Source organism: Ahaetulla prasina, chromosome 12, assembly GCF_028640845.1.
Source record: "Ahaetulla prasina isolate Xishuangbanna chromosome 12, ASM2864084v1, whole genome shotgun sequence".
NCBI lineage: Eukaryota > Metazoa > Chordata > Lepidosauria > Squamata > Colubridae > Ahaetulla > Ahaetulla prasina.
In genome coordinates, this window is record NC_080550.1 from 23,641,407 (window position 1) to 23,660,764 (window position 19,358).

The 19,358-nt window shown below is 42.6% G+C and overlaps 1 protein-coding gene across 1 annotated transcript; it reads right to left on the reverse strand.

The window, feature by feature from the left end:
- Nucleotides 1-721: 721 nt before the first annotated feature.
- On the reverse strand, nucleotides 722-12,496 carry LOC131184312 (guanine nucleotide-binding protein G(o) subunit alpha-like). The gene is made up of 3 exons (XM_058155450.1): nucleotides 12,464-12,496; nucleotides 10,597-10,750; nucleotides 722-3,265 (listed from the first exon to the last, which is right to left on the reverse strand). The coding sequence occupies exons 1-3, from the start codon at nucleotides 12,494-12,496 to the stop codon at nucleotides 3,078-3,080; spliced, it is 375 nt and encodes a 124-aa protein (XP_058011433.1). The 3' UTR covers nucleotides 722-3,077.
- Nucleotides 12,497-19,358: the final 6,862 nt, after the last annotated feature.

Here is a 19,358-nt window from a genome sequence, read left to right on the forward strand (position 1 = left end):
TTTTTTAGAGATGTGTATAGGTTTTGTTTGTGTGTGTATGTGTATATGTGTGTTTAGTTTTCTTCTGCGTTTTTGTTCCTGATTTTAATTGAAAAAGGGTGCAATTGGCTTTTCCCAGCAAAGGTACTTCTTACAGGTGAGATGTGAAGACCTCCGATCGCTTAATCAGAGGAGAAATGACAAAACGTTGGTCATGAAAATGGTGGCTTTTAAAATAATAGAAACACTACATTCGATTTTTGTTTTTCATATTTTTTTTCATTTTTTGTTGCTTTTTATGTGTGTTTTTAATTTTTATATCGTTTTTTTTCCTAGTTTTTTTGTCTTTTTTTTGTTTGTTTTTGCAGCACACACAACCCCACGAGAGAGAGAGAAAGAGAGAGAGAGGGAGGGAGAGGGAGAGGGAGAGAGAGAACAAGAGATACCACCACAAAACAGAAGGACTGGAAGAGGAAGAAGGGAATGGAAAGCAAGATGAAGAAATGGATTCACGGGGAGCGTGGAAACTTTAAAAAAATAAAATGAAATCAAATTCAGAGAGAGGAATTTAAAAAAATCCTCCCAACTCAATTAACCCATCCCCCCCCCCCGAAAAAAAAGGACTGAAAATGGGTGTCTGGTACAAAGTGGCCTTCAAAGCAGAACAAACATCAAAACAAAATCACAGAGAGAATTTCGGCCCCTTGGACCAGTGACAGCTGTGCTTTTGTAAAAACAAAATACAAAACCAGAGAGTGAACGAGACAAGCAGAACAATCATTATTAAACCCTTCTGCCCACCCACCCCCCAAATAAAATGTACCCCGTTTTGTTGGCCGGTCCTAAAGTGATGGTAGTGCCCAAAAAGTATTTTGGGAGGACTTTTGTGGAGGATCAAAGGGAGGGAGGAGGTTGTAAATAGGTATAGCAATGACTTATGACTATGAAAATAAACCTGGATATTTCCCATTGGTGTTTCTGGGCCATCTTGGTGCATTTAAATCTATCTCTATTAGCTTCGAACCTAAGGTGTGGGAAATGTATTGGTCATAGTGCCTCCCTTTATCTATGTCCCATGGACAAAAAACAGCACCTGTTATGATAGGGAGGAAGGATTGGGAGGCAAGACCAAAATTCCAAAAACTTCTGGGTCATTTTGCTCCGCTGTCTATTATGAGGAGCTCCTATAATAGATACCCCTTTGCAACCATCAAGGTTCTGATGAGGCCATAACCACCATCTTGGAAGGGAAGTGCCTTCCTCAAAATTGGGTTCACCCCATTTGTGTTTTTGTATACATGGAGAAAGGGAGCGAGCAAAAGGTGGCGTGTAGGTAAGGTGTGGTTGGGTGTTTGCATGTGTCAGCAGGAAGGACCTGAGCAACCCTTCTGTTCTTCCCCCAGCACCTATGTCAAGCAAATTTTTGATTATTTTCATCTTGGAGTTGGCTTGCTCGCCTCCCAAATATCAAAAGAGTTGGGTGAAGACTCCCTTTCATTGAACCTCATAAAACTAGCCATAATTCTAACACAGCAGGACACGTCAAGGCAATGCCAAAAACAACAACAACACAAAAAAGGCTTGTAACAACCTGAGGCTGGAGTTTGGGAGCAGAAAGTCTACTCTAGGAAGTTCAGAAGATGGTTTGGGCCCTGAACACAAATCCGGGTGTTGCATGCATGGATGGGGGTACCCCAAAGAAGCACTAAAAGGAACCTCCCTCTTCTAGTTACAGCCAAATAATAAATGTTATTGGTCCTAGGCTGGTTCTAGGTGGTCCTTACCCACCTAGCAGTTTGAAAGCATGCAAATGCGAGTAGATAAATAGGTACCCCCTTCAGTGGGAAGATAACAGTGCTCCGTGATGTCATGCTGGCCACATGACCACGGGAATATCTTCGGACAACGCTGGCACCCTTGGCCAAGAAATGGAGATGAGCACCGTGCCCTATAGAGTCGGACATGACTAGAAAGGGAATCCGTTCCCTTTAATAAACATCGTACTAACTTGGTGGTGCATTGCTCCTTGGTGAGAACTTGGCCTTGTCCTTGACATCCAAGGGTGAATGTCCTCTCCTCAGTTGATGGGGCCAATGTGGCAAGTCCAACTTTCAAACCACGGATGGAATTTTTCCCTTTCTTGGTCTCCCTTGTGGATGGGAAGGGGAAACACAGGAAGGACCAAATTTATCAACTTTAGCTTGGGGAAAAAGGAAGGGATTCCTAACAAGCTAAGGGTGGGGGGTGAGGTGGCTGTACAGTGTGGTCTCTTTGTGGAGGGACGCAGGAAAAGCCTGTGTTTTGTGCACATTTTTTTTCCAATTTTTCCTTTGCCTTCCTTTGCTTTTAACCCTTCCAAAGCTGATGGGACCAACAAACTGGGAATCCTCGGTGTTGAAGAAACTTTTCCCTACATAAAGGTATTTTTAAAACTCCTTTAGCGCTAAGGGGAGGGGGGGGAAAGCCTTTCCTTAGAGCACCCTATGCATAAATGCCTTAAAAAAATAACATTGCTACTTTTTATTTTTATTTATTTTTGTTAAAAGAAAACGGTTTCCTTTTTAAACGTTCAGGAGAGAGTACATTCTTAAAGATGCGGCTAGCTAGATGCTTTAGAAAAATTAACTGGTTTAATCACTCGGTTATTCATTATTATTTTCCTCTATATTTCCTGAAGGAAGGAAGGAAGGAAGGGGGAAAAAAACCAAGAGGCTAAATTATCTGCCATCAAGTTACTTAAACAGGGAAAAAAGAACTAAGTTCCCCAGATAGGGATATGGGAATCCTTTTGAGGCAAACTTAAAATTAAAAAGTGCATGTCTGTCTGTATAATCACAATGCCTTTTTAGTTACCAACTTGCATGGTTCGTTTTTACTGTGTGTGTGTATGTGTGTGTGTGAGATGTGTGTGTTCGTACGTGTGTGTGTGTGTATGTGTGAGACTTGCACTTTGTTTTGCCTTTTTTTTCAAATATTTTATTATATATTATTATTATTATTTTCCTCTCGCTGTGATTGTTTCCAAATATGCTGCTTGCTATACAGGATGGGAGGAGGATGGGGGAAGGAAGAAGGGAAAGTGGGGGGGGGAGTGGGGGTCAGTATAAGCCGCAGCCTCGAAGATTGTTGGCAATGATGATGTCAGTGACCGCATCAAATACGACCTGGATGTTGCCTGTGTCTGTTGCACAGGTCATGTGACAATAAATCTCCTTGTTCGGCGAACGGTTTTTGCTTTCAAATTGTGCTTGGATATAGGCTGCTGCGTCTTCGTACGTGTTGGGTCCTGTGGAGAAGGAAGAATTCGTTTCAGGTGGTTGTTAGGGGGGGGGTTCATCTTCAATGGCAAACCGGTGTAGTGCAGTGTTGAGTTTCAATTTTTTTTACTACCGGTTCTGTGGGCGTGGCTTGGGGGGCGTGGCTTGGTGGGCGTGGCAGGGGAAGGTTACTGCAAAATCCCCATTTCCTCCCGATCAGGCGAGACTCGTGAGGCAAAGAATAGATGGGGGGCGGGGCCAATCAGAATTTTTACCACTGGTTCTCCAAACTACTCAAAATTTCCACTACCGGTTCTCCAGAACTGGTCAGAACCTGCTGAAACCCACCTCTGGTGTAGTGGCGCTAGAAGCCAGGCAGCCCTGAATTTTAGTCCTGCCTTAGCCAGCTGGGTGGCTTGGGCCAGCCATTCTCTCTTAGCCCTAGGAAGAAGGGGCTGGCAGATGGCTTCTGTGCCCAAATCTATTTGAACAAGCCCAGCCCATGTTTTGTTTTGTTTTTAGTTTTTTATTTATACATTTTTCTTTAACACATATAAGTGCTTAATAAGTAGTGTATTGTCTGAATCAATTTGCAAATATATCAGGGGTGAAATCCAGCAGGTTCTGACAGGTTCTGGAGAACCGGTAGTGGAAATTTTGAGTAGTTCGGAGAACAGGCAAAAACCAGCTCTGGCTGGCCCCATAGTGGGGAGGGAATGGGGATTTTGCAGTATCCGAAATTCCCTGCCACGCCCACCAAGCCACGCCCACCAAGCCATGCCACTCCCATCAAGCTACATCCACAGAACAAGTAGAAAAAAAATTAGGATTTCACCACCGAAATATATAGTAATAACAGTAGTAACATTCTTTACTTGTATATAATGGTATTCTTCCAATTTCTAATATCTACCTTTATTATCTAATCATTAGTAAAACAAATCCCAAGTTAAATAATATTCTGTGTCTTCTTTGTCCTTTATCTTTAATATTAACCTATCCATTTCCGCACAATCTAATATTTTTCTAATTATATTTTCATCTGTAGAAGTTCCCTCATTTTTCCAATGTGTAAATACAATTCTTGCTGCTCTCAAAACATGTAATATTAAATATATATTCCCATTATCATATTTTTCTGCCAGTATACCTAACAAAAATATTTCTAGTTTTAAGTCTATACGTTGTTTTATCATTTTCTCTAGCCACGTATGTATTTTCGTCCAATTTTATTTTATTTTATTTTTTTTGCTTTTGGGCATGTCCACCACATATGGCATGAGCCCAGTGAGTAGATACATTTCCAACATTTGGCGGACATGTTTTTAAACACCTTTGAAGCCTAGCCCATGTTTGAGAGCCAGGTGTGGTGGGTAAGACATCAAGCTAGATACCAGGAGATTAAGAGTTCTAGTTTTGCCTTAGGCACAAAGCCAGCTGGGTGACTGTAGGCCAGTCACTTGCTCTCAGCCCTAGGAAGGAGGTGTTGACCAATTTCACTTCTGTGTCCAAATCTATTTGAACAAACCTAACCCATGTTAGACAGCCAGGTTTGATGTAGTAGTTAAGGCATCAGGCTAGCTACCAGGAGGCTGGAAGTTGTAGTCCTGCCTTAGGCATACAGCCAGCTGGGTAACCTTGGGCAGTAACTCTCTCTCAGCCCTAGGAAGGAGGCACTGGACAATGTGCCCAAGCCTATTTGAACAAGCCTAATCCATATTAGAGAGCCAGGTGTGGTGTAGTAGTTCAGACATCAGACTATATACCAGGAGACTGGGAGTTCTAGTCAGTGGTGGGATTCAAGTAATTTAACAACCGGTTCTCTGCCCTAATGATTTCTTCCAACAACCAGTTTGCAAAACTGCTCAGAAAGTTAACAACCGGTTCTCCCGAAGTGGTGCGAACTGGCTGAATCCCACCACTGGTTCTAGTCCTTCCTTAGGCACAAAGCTGGGTAATGTTGGGCTAGTCACTCTCTCTCTCTGTCAGCCCTAGCCAAGACTTCTGAGAACCCTGGCCAAGAAAACTGCAGGGTCTTGACAGTCTTCGAAAATTGGACATGATTCAACAGAAGAGAGAAAAAACATATCATTGCATCCTTCCGAAGTAAGACTATGTGGGCGTGGGTATGAGGGGAATAATTTATTTATTTTGGGAAATTTATATAGCTGCCTACTGGCTCAGAGATATTAAAATGAGCAAATTAGGACCTACTTTAGCATATGAACAGTTTTGTACTAGGTTTGAAATAGGACTTTAATTAGGAGGGTCAAAAAAGTGAGGTTTCAATGGTGACTATGCAATTTGAGCTTCACCTCGTTTTTTACATCGCTGTAGCTCCCAAAGTGCAAAGCTTTTGATTGTGAAGTTGTGGTTGCTGTCTTACTTCTTTGCAAATGGCCCTTAGCTTAGCCAATTGTGGGAACCCAGACGTTGTATTAGATGTTGTGTGAAGCTCATTTCTCAATCTTACCAACTTTAAGATGGATGGACCAACTCAACTTCCATGCATCTTCCAGTTGCCAAGGTTGGGAAGCCCTGCGCTGACCCACAACAAGGGACGACACAGGGGTTGGGTTTATCCAGTTGGATCTTGAATATCAGACCAGTTACTTTCTTTTCAGATTTGGGGAAATAATAATTGTCTCTGTCCTTGAATACTAGGAATCACTGAATATCCACAGTGACTACTACTAAGAGAGAGTTTCCATGTTGACTTTGATATTTTGATCTGCTGATTCCATGGTTGAATGTTTGGATGTATTTCTCTTTTTTCTCCCTGTTTTGTGTGTGTGTGTGTGTGTGTGTGTGTGTGAGAGAGAGAGAGACAAACACACAATGTCCCATGATGGGGTCTGGAAAATTAGTCAACTATGTTTCATCCCAGTGTGTTTTAAAAGCAGCCAATATGTTAATACAGCTTGGCAAGTTCAATTATATTGATGTACAATGCCTAGACATTGTATACAGCTAGTATGTGCAAACTGGATTACAGGCAGTCCTTGACTAATGACCACAACTGAGCCCAGAATTTCTGTTGCTAAGTGAGACAGAAAATGGGGAGTTTTGCCCCATTTTGCAACCTTTCTTGCCACCACTGTTAAGTTAATAACTGTAGTTATTAAGTTAGTAACATGATTAAGTGAACCTGGCTTCCCCATTGATGCTGCTTGTCAGAAGGTCACAAAAGAGGGTCATATGACCCCAGGACACTGCAACCGAGATAAATGGGAACTGGTTGCCAAGTGGTCAAATTTTGATAATGTGACCACAGGGCTGCTTCAACAGTTGTACAGTAGGAGCCAAAATTGTGGGAACCTTTTGGGAAAAGTGTCTTTTTAAGGTTTGATGGCTAATAACACCACTTTTTTGGGGGGAGTTTCAAGATAATCCTATTCCACTGCCGGAGTGGCCTGGGAAGAGCCCAGACCTTAACCCCAATTGAACATCTATGGAGCCGACTAAAGAAACTTGTTAGTAAGAAAAGACCCAACAATAAAACCCAGTTAATAGAAGCAACCCTTCAATCTTGGTTTCACATTAAAACAGCTGCAGAACTAAAAGACTTGGTTCACTCCATGAGAAGATGTTGTAAGGCCGTAATTCATGCTAAAGGTTACCCAACTAAGTATTAACTGGCATGGTGATCATTTTTGTATAGCTCGTTTTTTTCTCGTGTTTCACTTTTCTTCTTTATACTGTAACTGCTATTCTAATAGCAAATCCTTCATAAAAGTTATGGCATTACATTCTTGATTAAATTATCTTTCCATTGCTATATAATTTTATGGTACTACTCCCCCCAAAAAGTGGGGTTATTAGCTAGTTTTAAAAAATACACTTTTCTTAAAAGGTTTCCACAATTTTGGCCACTACTGTAAGTGTGAAAAACAGTCATAAATCACTTTTTTCAGCGCCGTTGTAACTTCAAATGGTCGCTGAACAAATGGTGGTAATTCAAGGACTACCCCCATACTGTTGTATGCAAAACATATTGTTATGTCAATGGACTGTTCCAGGAAACACAAGAATGCTTCCTGTTTTCTTTCCAGATGGGATCCTCTGGCCATTTTAGTGGAGATTCACTCATTAAGAGGCGTACATAAGAGCACCAGCGTGCCTACCGTTCCTGTCTTAATGTTCCCTTTGGTTGTATTCAACTTGTGTAATTATTTCATGCTTATACTTATATATTGTTGTGTTTGACAAAATAAATAAAAAAATAAAAAATAAATTTTCTGAAAGTCATTTGTGATTCCTGTTACAATCTGATGACTCCAAAATGGATGTTCCAGAAAAACCAACAAATCATCCGGTGGTGGGATTCAGCCGGTTCTGTCCGGATTGCGCGAACCAGTAGTGGTGACTGTGGGAGGCTCTGCTCACCCACCCAGATGTAATGTGCAATTACTGTGCATGCTCAGAAGGCTGTGTTCATGCACAGAGGTGGTGCATGCCAGTGGTGAGATCCAAATTTTTTACTACTGGTTCTGTGGGTGTGGCTTGGTGGGCGTGGTGTGGCTTGGTGGGCGTGGCTTGGTGGACATAGCAGCCTCCCCACTATGGGGCCAGCCAGAGGTGGTATTTGCCGGTTCTCTGAACTGCTCAAAATTTCTGCTACTGGTTCGCTGGATTTCACCCCTGGCACATGCGCTCACAGTTGCAAACCAGTAGGGGAGGTAAGAGAATCCCACCTCTGAAACCTCTCTGGACTGGCCAGATTGATCTGCTGCAGAAGAAAAACAGAACTTGCTAGTCTTCTCAGACCAGTGAGTGTCGTACACCCTAATAATGTTGACATGTTATTTCAGAAATAATATGAACTAACATGTTCATCAGGATTAGGTTCTTGTTCTAGGGCAGTTTGTGCAAAGAAGTTTATTTTTTGCACGGATTCTCTGTAATACAAGGAATCCCATCCTCTACACACACACGCATACACACCATGCATCCTCTGAGTAGGCCTCTGGAACGTGGACTCCATTCAAGTAACAATGAAGTGGAACCAACTGCATTCACTTCAATGAAGGGAAGCCATGATGTCATTTGCCCCCATTGAAACTCTTGGTTGTCACTCACTCTGACAGCCCCCCCTGGAACAATCACCAGTCTGAAAGGGGCTTTTGGCTGTGGAGGATGCTGTCAAATCAACCCAAAGCGAAGCAACGGGGCAACTGTGTGTTGTTCTCTGGAAAACCAGGGTTTTGTTGTTGCTTCACAAAATTTAATTAAAAGCATCTTTTGATTTGAAGCATCACTCAAGCACTCTCCCTTGCATCTTTGCAGAGTTCCCAATTCCAATGTGTTAACACTAGACTGAAACTCTTTATCCTGGTGTCCTGGAAATTTCTTAATTGCGCTGGGTAATAGTGGTGTTTCTCAGGGATTATGACAGAGAAGAAGTTTAAGGCAACCAGAAGCCAATTGGTCTCTTTGGGAACAAAGAAGGTATCCGTGGGCTGTCAGATGCCTGAATGAGAAATACCATCATTACTACATAGTACGAAGGACTTGCAGGGCCAGTGTAACGTGTAAGGTGTTCACAATGGTGTAATAGGACTGGGTGTTCATTAATATGATTTATTGGGTTAGGGATTTTCTGTTTCTACTGTGAGTTGTATTGTGTTGGGGGGTGGGTGCACTGAGGGAGCTCCATCAGTCTCATTGTGCATATGTTGTGTAGTGACAATAAAGGTTATTATTAAGGTAGTGCCCCAAAAAACCATCTAGAACTTTTAAAAATATAGCCATGGTCTAAACTCATGTTTCGAATTTCACTCAAGAACGTAAAGATCCTTCAAGATTTGGCTATCCATGTGACCTGTGGCTATTTTAAATTATATTTTAAAATTCAGGAGCCTTAGACACAGGAACAGTTTTTTCCTGAACGCCATCACTCTGCTAAACAAATAATTCCCTCAACACTGTCAAACTATGTACTAAGTCTGCACTACTATTAATCTTCTCATTGTTCCCACCACCCATCTCCTCCCACTTATGACTGTATGACTGTAACTTTGTTGCTTGTATCCTTATAATTTATATTGATATTGTTTCCTGATTGCTTATTTGTACCCTATGACTATCATTAAGTGTTGTACCTTGATGAAGGTATCTTTTCTTTTATGTACACTGAGAGAATATGCACCAAGGCAAATTCCTTGTGTGTCCAATCACACTTGGCCAATAAAAAATTCTATTCTATTTTATTATCCAAGTTAATAAGACGATGGCCGTATTAGAACATTTTAGTATTCCATGGAACCACTGCACCACTGCCAACAGCTGGACAGAAGAGTGGGAACTCCCTAAACCAGTGTTTCTCAACCCCAGCAACTTTTAAGATGGGTGAACTTCAGCTCCCAGAATTCCCTCACCAGATTGTTAGGAGAATTCTGGGAGTTAAAGTCCTTAAAGTTTGCTGGGGGCTAAGAAACCCTGTTCTAAGGCTAAGATAAGGGCTCTGTTACTCTCCATTCATTCTTCTGAATCAAATCTGAATTATTGAATGAAATCAAAATAGATGCCTCAGAATGATTTAAAAAAAAAACCCCACACCTTGGTTGCTATTCAGAGACTGAAGGGAATTTTGCACTTATGCAAACAGGCTATTTCTGATTGGAGCCCAAAGAACTGCAAATCCCAGCTTGACTCATTTAAAAACCAACTGTACAGTTGAATTGGATTGATTCAACTTCAAGTTTTCAGATTCCAAAGTTTGTGTTGCACAATTGTAGAGGACCACAAGAAATGCGGTCTTGGAAGTGGGGCTGAATTAAGAGCTATAGCAATAGCACTTAAGAATTATATATTACTTCAATAGTGCTTTACATCAGTCTCTGGGCGGTTTATAATGCCAGCATATTAACCCCAACAATCTGGGTCCTCATTTTACCAATCTTGGAAGGGTGGAAGGCTGAGTCAACCTTGAGTCGGTCAGGATCGAACTGCTGACGGTTGGCAGAATTAGCCTGCAATATCCCATTCTAAACACCATGGGGCAAGAGACCAGGATCTTCATGCTAGACTGTTCTCTAGTGTTTTAAGAAACTCAGCTTGGCCTGTGAGGTGGGCCCAACATTCCTAGATGTCTAGTACGAAGTCACAATGTTGTCCTTTGTTATGTCATTGGTGTGATGATGTCACAATGCCTGGGATGTCAGTTGTCCTCCCATGCAGATGCTTGGATTGGTTAGCCCTTGCAATCTAGAGGTCTATTTTTCAACCTCAGTAACTTTAAGATGTGTTGATTTCGACTTTCAGAATTCCCCATGGATTCTGGGTGTCAAAGTCCACGCATCTTAAAGTTGCCCAGGTTGAAAAACACAGATGTAACAAACCCAGACAGAACCCTCCTTACCTGTGTATTCAGGGAAGCAGATGGTCAGAGGCGATTTTTTTATCTTCTCACCAAACAGGTCTTTCTTGTTGAGGAAGAGAATGATGGAGGTATCAATGAAGAATTTGTTGTTACAGATGGAGTCAAAGAGCATTAAAGACTCGTGCATGCGGTTCTGCATCGGAAAGAAAGGAGATGGCGGAAGAGGAGAAAAAAGAGGGATTGGAGGGAGAGGGGGGGAGGGGGGAGGAAGAGAGAGAGAAGTTAAACCTGTTGGATGAATTATCATTTAGGATGCAGAAGAAGGAAGAAAATCAGAGGTTAATTTCATTTGCATGAAGGACCTGGATTTTGTCCCTGTCTTCATGCTGCTGTCTCTTTTTTGCATTGCTTTGAGCATGTAATATAGGTTTTTTAAAAAAAAAGACAAGGTCATGGCTGCCACTGTTTGGCAGTCCTAATGCTTTCTTCCTAGTTTTCTTTCTCCTTTAAATCACCCAGAAAATTCACCTCACACGACAGAGTTGGTGAGAATAAGAAAGATGATACACCTAGTTGAGGAAGTGAAAATAGAAGTTGCTCCTTTCTTATCCTTTTTATCTTCTCCTGCACTTTTCTTTTTCCTTCCTTCCTTCCTTCCTTCCTTCCTTCCTTCCTTCCTTCCTTCCTTCCTTCCTTCCTTCCTTCCTTCCTTCCTTCCTTCCTTCCTTCCTTCCTTCCTTCCTTCCTTCCTTCCTCTTTCTTTCTTTCTTTTTCTTTCTTTCTTTCTTTCTTTCTCTCTCTCTCTCTTTCCCTCCCTCCCTTCTTTGATATTTCTTTGTGTTTGTACTTTAACTCACAATAAACTCCAATTTTTTTAAAAAACAGAGTTATTTCAGTGGTGTAGCTTTTTTGATCTTCTGCTACTTACTCCCCGAAAACCCTTTCTTCCTCTATGCTATTCTGTATTCTCTAAATTCTTTACATCACCATAAAAAAATCTTCAAATCTCTACGTGCACTGTTTCTCATGAAACTGCTAGGATTAACAGTTTCCTTATTAAGAAACGGTGTAGACATGTTCTGCTATATTTTTACATATGAATTTCCTCACATCTGTCTTTGTTAGGTAAAGGAGAAGGCATCTCTGCAGTTTTTACTCCACTAGTTGTTGATTCTACGGGGGTCATTTCTATGGTCATGTGGCTAGTAGGATGTCATGGAGCGTTGTTACTGTCCCACCAAAGTGATACCTATTTATCTACTTGCATTTGTATGTTTTCAAACTGCTAGGTTGGCAGGAGCTGGGGCGAGAACGGGAGCTCACTCCATCACATGGCACTCGGGTCTCAAACCTGGACTGTCAGTTTTCCAGCCGATAAGCCCAACCTTTTAACCTCAAACCATTGCACCGCCCTGTACTTTGTAGAGGGAAATCCAATAAAGTGTTTCAGACACTAGAAAATAGCTGGCACTTTATTAAGATTTGGTAACTAATAAATACATGCTAGCCAATAAATTATTACAATAAGAATCAAAAGAACTCTTGGACTGGACTGAGGCTCATTCTCACATCATTAATACCGTTGTGAGTGATCAAACATGCAAAAATAAAAAAAACCCAGAATATAAAGATTCCGCAGGTAATTTGCAAACATAAAGGAGAGGTTCAGCAAACTCCCATTTCCTTCAAAACTCTTCTCTCTGTAAAGCATTTTAAGCAGCCAGCAGAAAAAAAGAAAGAAAAAAGAGGCATGATAGGAAAAAAAAATAAAGGAAATATCAAGAAGATTGGTTGATATATTACAGGGTTGCGTAGGATTCTCCAGATTGGCTCCAGACTCATTATTGTTTTTTTTTTATTGAGAAAGAAAGAGAAAATCATTAAATATATGTGGAGCTAAAGATACCTTTGTGTTGCGCTCAACTCCCTGGAAAGTCATGGACACATCCAAGCAATTTCCTTGGCAGCCATATATTTTATTTATTTATCTAACGATACTCATAACCCATTCTATTTCCACGTAACTCTGGGCGGTAGAGAATAACCACCACCATTAAAAAACATACTTTGCCATTGATTTCTACCTGCATCCTTTCCCCCCTCCCCTTCTTCTACAGTAGTTGCCAAAATTGTGGAAACCTTTTGGGAAAAAATGTATTTTTGAGGTTTGATGGCTAATAACACCACTTTTTTTTTTTTTTTGAGTTTCAAGATAATCCTATTTCACTGCTGGAATGGCCTGGGAATAGCCCAGACCTTAACCCAACTGAAAATCCTATGGAGCCGACCAATGGTGAGATTTAGCCAGTTCGCACCACTTCGGGAGAACCGGTTGTTAACTTTCTGAGCAGTTTGGCAAACTGGTTGTTGGAAGAAATCATTAGGGCAGAGAACCGGTTGTTAAATTACTTGAATCCCAACACTGGAGTCGACTAAAGAAACTTGTTAATCAGAAGCAACCCAGCAATAAAACCAAGTGAATATGTTATGCCTCGTTCTCCCTCCACTCCTCAGCCGGGCCCCTCCCGTCTCCTCCTGGGCCTGCTATCAGACTCCGAGTCTGATAATGAAGATGAACGGCCTGTCATGCCTCCAGCCCCCAGCCCTGGCCCCATGCCCGGACAGGATGTCAGGAATGAACAAACAAACCTCACTCATACGGTGTGTGTTCCTTTGGCTCAGCCATCAGAGGAAGTCAGCCACGGATTGGAATTACTTGGGCCTACTCCTTCTGACCCCTCCCTTTCTCAAACAGCAGAAGACAATTCAAAGTGGGAGGATCCTCACTTCCGGAGATCTGAGAGGCGACGCCAGCAGAAGGAAGGGAGGGGCAGGCCTGGATAAATGCTGAGTCATGGAGCCACACCCCACAGCCTATATAAAGGACCTGCTTTTGGCATTCCAAATTTGAATCAAGCAAAGTCTCATCTAGTTTGCTGAAGTCACAACTTGGACTCCTGCCTGCCCTGAGAAACCTCGGAGGAATTTGGCAAAGCCGCAGAGACTTCGTTGCCACATCTGATACGGATTTCCTAGACCCGGTCATCAGAGGGGGAGTGGGACACGACAGAATAGAATCCATCCTTCAGTCTTGGTTTCACATTATAACAGCTGCAGAACTAAAAGACTTGGTTCACTCCATGGGAAGACTTTGTAAGGCCGTAATTCATGCGAAAGGTTACCCAACTAAGTATTAACTTACACGGTGATCATTTTTGTATATCTCGTTTTTTCTATGGTGAGAATTTTTGTATATCTCCTTTTTTCTACGTGTTTCACTTTTCTTCTTTATACTGTAACTACTATTCTAATAGCAAATCCTTCATAAAAGTTATTGCATTACATTCTTGATTAAATTATCTTTCCATTGATATATAATTTTATGGTACTACTCCAAAAAAAGGTGGTGTTATTAGCTAGTTTTAGAAAATACACTTTTCCCAAAAGGTTTTCCACAATTTTGGCCACTACTGCAACTTGCAGCCCTGGAATTCTCTGAATGTCTCCCATCAAAGGCCCAATTGGCCAGATCCTATTTAGCTTCAGAGCTCAGCAAAAGGTTGGTCAGATGCTCCCACCTATTGAGACACCTATTGATAAACCCGATAAAAAACAATTTCCTGGGTATATCGCTAAATCTGATCAAACAATTTGGGATGACCAACGTTGGCCATTCTTCAATATTGCTCAAAATTAGGAATGAGATTTTCTGCCTTTTTAAGGTGGAAAACAAAGTAAAATTGTAATATAGAGGTTCTGCTAGATAATGACAACAAAATGACAAAAAGCAGCGTTGGGCCAATGCAGCTGGATGCATGCAAAAACGGGCTGGAGGTTGTGCTTGCGTCATGTGCCCCCCTTGCTCCTCCTGCCACTATAGCATAACCGCAAAGTAGTGTCGTGTCCCACTCCTCTGCTGACGGCCGGGTCAGGGAAATCCGAATCAGGCTTGCCTCTGCAGCTCTGCCCAAAGTCCTAGCAAAGTCCTCAGAGCAGGCAGGAGACCAGTAAGTGACTTCAGCAAGATAAGTTCGACTTTGCCTGACTCAGAGACTGCCAGAAAGCAGATCCTTTATATAGGCTATGGGGTGTGGCTCCATAACTCAGCACTCATTAAGGCCTGCCCCTCCCTTCCTTCTGTTGCCTCCGCCTATCCAGTCTTCTGATGCGAGGGTCACTCCAATCAGCAGCTGTTGGAAATAAACCTTCCTCAGGCTCACATGCTGTGGAGGAGGGGGAGGGGTCTAGCTGCTCCGTTTGCCTGGGCATGGAGTCAGGGCTGGGGCCGGGGAGTGCTCCCTCCTCTGCAGCCTGCTTGGGCATGGAGCCAGGGCTGGGACCGGGAGGTGCCCCCTCCTCTTCAGCTTGTCTGGGCATGGAGCCAGGACTGGGGCCGGGAGGCATACATTCCTCCGTGTTCGGGAGCAGATAAGAAGGCCCCGGCTGCTGTGAGAGCGGACAAGACACAACAAGTAGGTTTAACACAGTCAACCACAAAGCTCTTGTGCTCCAAACTAGGAAATGCAAGGGATTACAGCAGGGGTCCCAAACCCCGACTTGGGCACCCGCACTAGTCCGTGGCATGCCAGAAACCGGGCTACGCAAAAAAATTAAAGCCCCGTCCGTGGGATGCAGGCAGCATGTGAAACCACGGCTCTTCTGGTCTGTGGAAAACCTCTCTCCACAGAACCAGTTCTTGATGGCCAAAAGATTGGGGACCACTGGATTACAGGGTTGTTAAAAGAAAAAAAAATCACATAAATCACAACTTGCTGGCTTCACACAGCACACAAACCTATAAACTAGGGTCCTGATGGCGAACCTATGGCATGCGTGCCAGCGGTGGCACACAGAGCCCTCTCTGCTGGAACATGCTCCATCGCCCCAGGTCAGATCTCCATGGCGTTTGTTTCGTGAGCTTTTGTTTCCCTGCAAATGACGAAACAGAAGCTCACAAAAGAAAAATATCTGACCTCTTGCCGCGCTGTCAGTGTTGGGATGCTCCGCCTCCCATCAGCCAGCAGGTCTTCGGGTCTCTGTTGCACATGCACGCATGTCCACACATGTCTGCGTGCATGTCCACGTATGCATATGTTCATGCATGTCCGCGTATGCGCATGTGCACATCTTTCAGTTTGGGCATGCACACACGTGCAATTTGGGTACTCAGTATCTAAAAGAGGGGTCTCCAACCTTGGCCACTTTAAGCCTGGAGCTTTGCTGGCTGGGGAATTCTGGGAATCAAAGTCCACCAGGCTTAAAGTGGCCAAGGTTGGAGACCCCTGCTCTAAAAGGTTCGCCATCACTGAACTAGGGTTTATGGACCACACGGGTGGATTCTAGACTAAAAAGGAAAGAAGTTACATTATGACTTAAGTTGATGGGTTAAGGCAGCCTTGATATATAGTCTCAATTATATCTTCGTGCGAAAGAAAAATTGAAAAAGAGATCCCTAAGGTACGAAGAGGCCAAAAAGTCATTTGTTTTACATCACCCCCACTTTACAAGGGGCTACAATATGTTACGCAGACACAGGGAGTAAAATTTCCCTTGGAATGTTCAACATTTTGCAAAACATCTTCCCATTTTGACAGTCACTATTAAATAGGATTGTGGGATACATCATCCATGACGAGCCTTGTATTGCCAAGCAAGCTTTTAACCGTTAACACAAAATGTCTTGTAGTCAGCCCTTCTCTGCAGTGCAGAGATAATGAAAACAGAGCAATTCATTGCTTTGAGGCTCAGTTTGGCGTCATAGGTATTTGTTACAAGCCACTGTGTTACCACAATGACAAGTGCACAATGACATCATTCCTACCGACAACGTTGGTAGGCAATTCACATCAGTTGAGTCACGATGCCAGTTGTTTGTGTTGATGATGTCACACAGCACAATTTGTCATTTGTTCTCTCTTCAGTGTGGCACAATGAACAATGTTGAAGAACAAATGATCTTCAAATACCACCAAAGTTAATAAGACCTTTGTGTTATTAACACAGAAGGCACAGAAAGCAATGTAAGGTGGCCACAGACAATGTAAGATGGTTACTGCATCACTGCAGTTCATCTCACCATGATAGCTGTCAAAAACCTCACAACCTCACCTAAACCCACATTTTAAAGTTCACATCTCATTTAAACATCAGAATTTGAAGTCGTCGGGCTGCAGACGTCAAACAGATGTTCTTAAAGGTTTAAATGTTGCATTCCCACAGTAGCTGTTTCACATTCTTTATGGCAAACACGTTTGTGCATAGTCACAAAGTTCCCTTTGTGGGAAGCATTTCACTTCCCATTATATTTTGGCATGGATTTCCTTGGCTTATGACCACAACTGAGCCCAAAATTTCCGTTGCTAAGTGAGACATTTGTTAAGTGAATTTTGCCCCATTTTATAACCTTTCTGGCCACTGTGGTTAAGTGAATCACTGCAGTTCTTAAGTGAATCTGACTTCCCCTTGATTTTGCTTGTCAGAAGCTTGCAAAAGAGAATCGTATGACCCCAGGATACTGCAACCGTCATAAATATGAACCAGTTGTGGAGGGTCTAAATTTTGATCACGTGACCATGGGGAGGCTGCAATGGTCGTAAGTGTGAAAAATGGTCAGAAGTCACTTTTTTCAGTGCCCTTGTAACTTTGAACGGTCACTAAATGAACTGTTGTAAGTCGAGGACTACCTGTAATAATAAATATTGACAACAGGACCCTAATCTAAACCACTGGATGTAAAAGTTGGGCACATCTGAGTTTTAGTGGCCCTACATATCCTTGACTTCTGCGTCATAGCTTTCCATCCAACCTCACTGGACTTATCTGTTACAGACTTCAGTTTTGTAAGCATCCGGGGTGGGTTGCTGGGAGTTCGCAGGGGTTTGGGAGAACCTCTAGCGAAGATTCTGTGCAGTTCAGAGAAACCCCAAATCCCACTCCTGGATGGCCCCTCCCACCCCACCCTGCCCCTCCCTGGAGTCCCCCCGCGGCCCGTTTTGGATGCAGGTAAGCACAGCGACTCATGGAGGGCAAAAAAACAAGCCTACTGGAGGTTTGGAAAGAGGGCCTGCAGAGCCTGGGGAGGCTGTTTTCGCCCTCCCGGAGGCTAGAGGAAAGGCTCCAGGCTCCAGAGCCTGGGGAGGACAAAAACGCCCCCCCCCCCGCCATGGTGCAGGAGACCGACTAGGCCACGCCCACCATGGCCACGTCCACCCAGCAACCGGGCAGAGAACCCTTTGTTAAAAAATTTTGAAAAATTTTGAAAAAATTTAGTAAGCATGCACTGTTTCTGACAGTGCTGGTTTTCTGGAAATAAGTGTATTAGGAATTGGGGGAAACTACAGTTCAGATTGGGAGAAGAATGGCAGAATTATACAGCAGAATTTCTGAATTCTGCTTGAGTCCAGAAAAAGTTAGATTCTGATGATGTAAAAAAAGGTTTCTGCACGTTTCTGACTCTTCATATTGTGAGCAGAGTTTTTTTAAAAATCTAGAAATAGTGACTTAGGTAACCATGACTATATTACAATTTTTCAGAAATGATGAGACTATTTCTCCAACCTACCCTTTTCCCTCTGTAGCAAATAGAGAATCAATTAGGCAGATCAGCCACACAGATAATCAGGTATGCAATACAAAATGAAACAATAGCAATTATGTAGATGCATCATTGCAAAGTTCAGAAAGACCATATTGGGCATAGACTATCGTAGAAAAAAAAATCGATTTATATGGTTGCTAAAAGTAAGAACCAACTTAACAGCACACAACTAATCATCCATCTGTCAGCAACCTCTTCAAGTTGTATGATGTATACATTGCAACATTGACCCTTCTTGTTACTGCATTATACTGGAATACAGAATTATAGCATCCTTAATGCATGCAATAGGCACGCTTCTCATATGAATATCATAACTTAATTCACATTTGCAGAAGACACTCATTTTGAAGAAGGCAGCTATTTCTTTGTGAGCATGATTCCTTGGAGAAGCCCTTTATCACTCAGTACTAATCTAATGGTAAACAGGGTAGCACTCTCTTGCTTGCTTGCAAAAGGTGAAGGAAAAAAAAAATAACACAGCGTGTCATGTTTGTTGTGGTTACTCATCCTTGCAGAGGGCAATTATACAATGATGAACTAAGAATATTGCTAAATTTAACAGGAGCATGTCTCTATTTGCAGGTTAATTACCCTCCCTCTTTTTGTGGCAAAAGAGATAATGTCCTGTTGAATTGTTTTGAGATTAAGACAGTAATATAGGTTCCTCCAACGTCACGGGGAATTCCACCTATTCTAGAACATGCCATGCTATGGGAGGCTATTTTCAGAGTTCCAACGGATGCTCTAATTAAATCATGAGTCTCGAGCCAAGCTTCAAAAGAAATCCACTTATTTATTAGGAGCTTCATGTCGGCACGTTCCCAAATGAAGCCAATTTTGACCCTGTAATTTACGGCTCTAATCATGCCCCTGTTTCCCCCTCCCCCCAGTGTGTGTCATCAATCACATTTGCCAACAGAGCAATTTCACGGGTTCTAGAGATAACTCCCCTCCGGCTGCTGTGGGTAACCCTGTGAGACAGCCTTGAGAAAGATATGTCTGGAATGTGCTCCTGTCTTTGGCTGCTTCGTCGGTTTCCCATCCCTTTTGCCTATGGCAACTCAAGAGCAGGCCAGGGATGCTTTGCAAGTTGACAGCTGTATTAAGATTTTAAAAGCCGAAGATAAGGAGATGCTTTAAGATTGGGAAACACTGCAAAAATTCATATGCAAGTCTTGAGTTTGGGATTTGAACCAGCAGT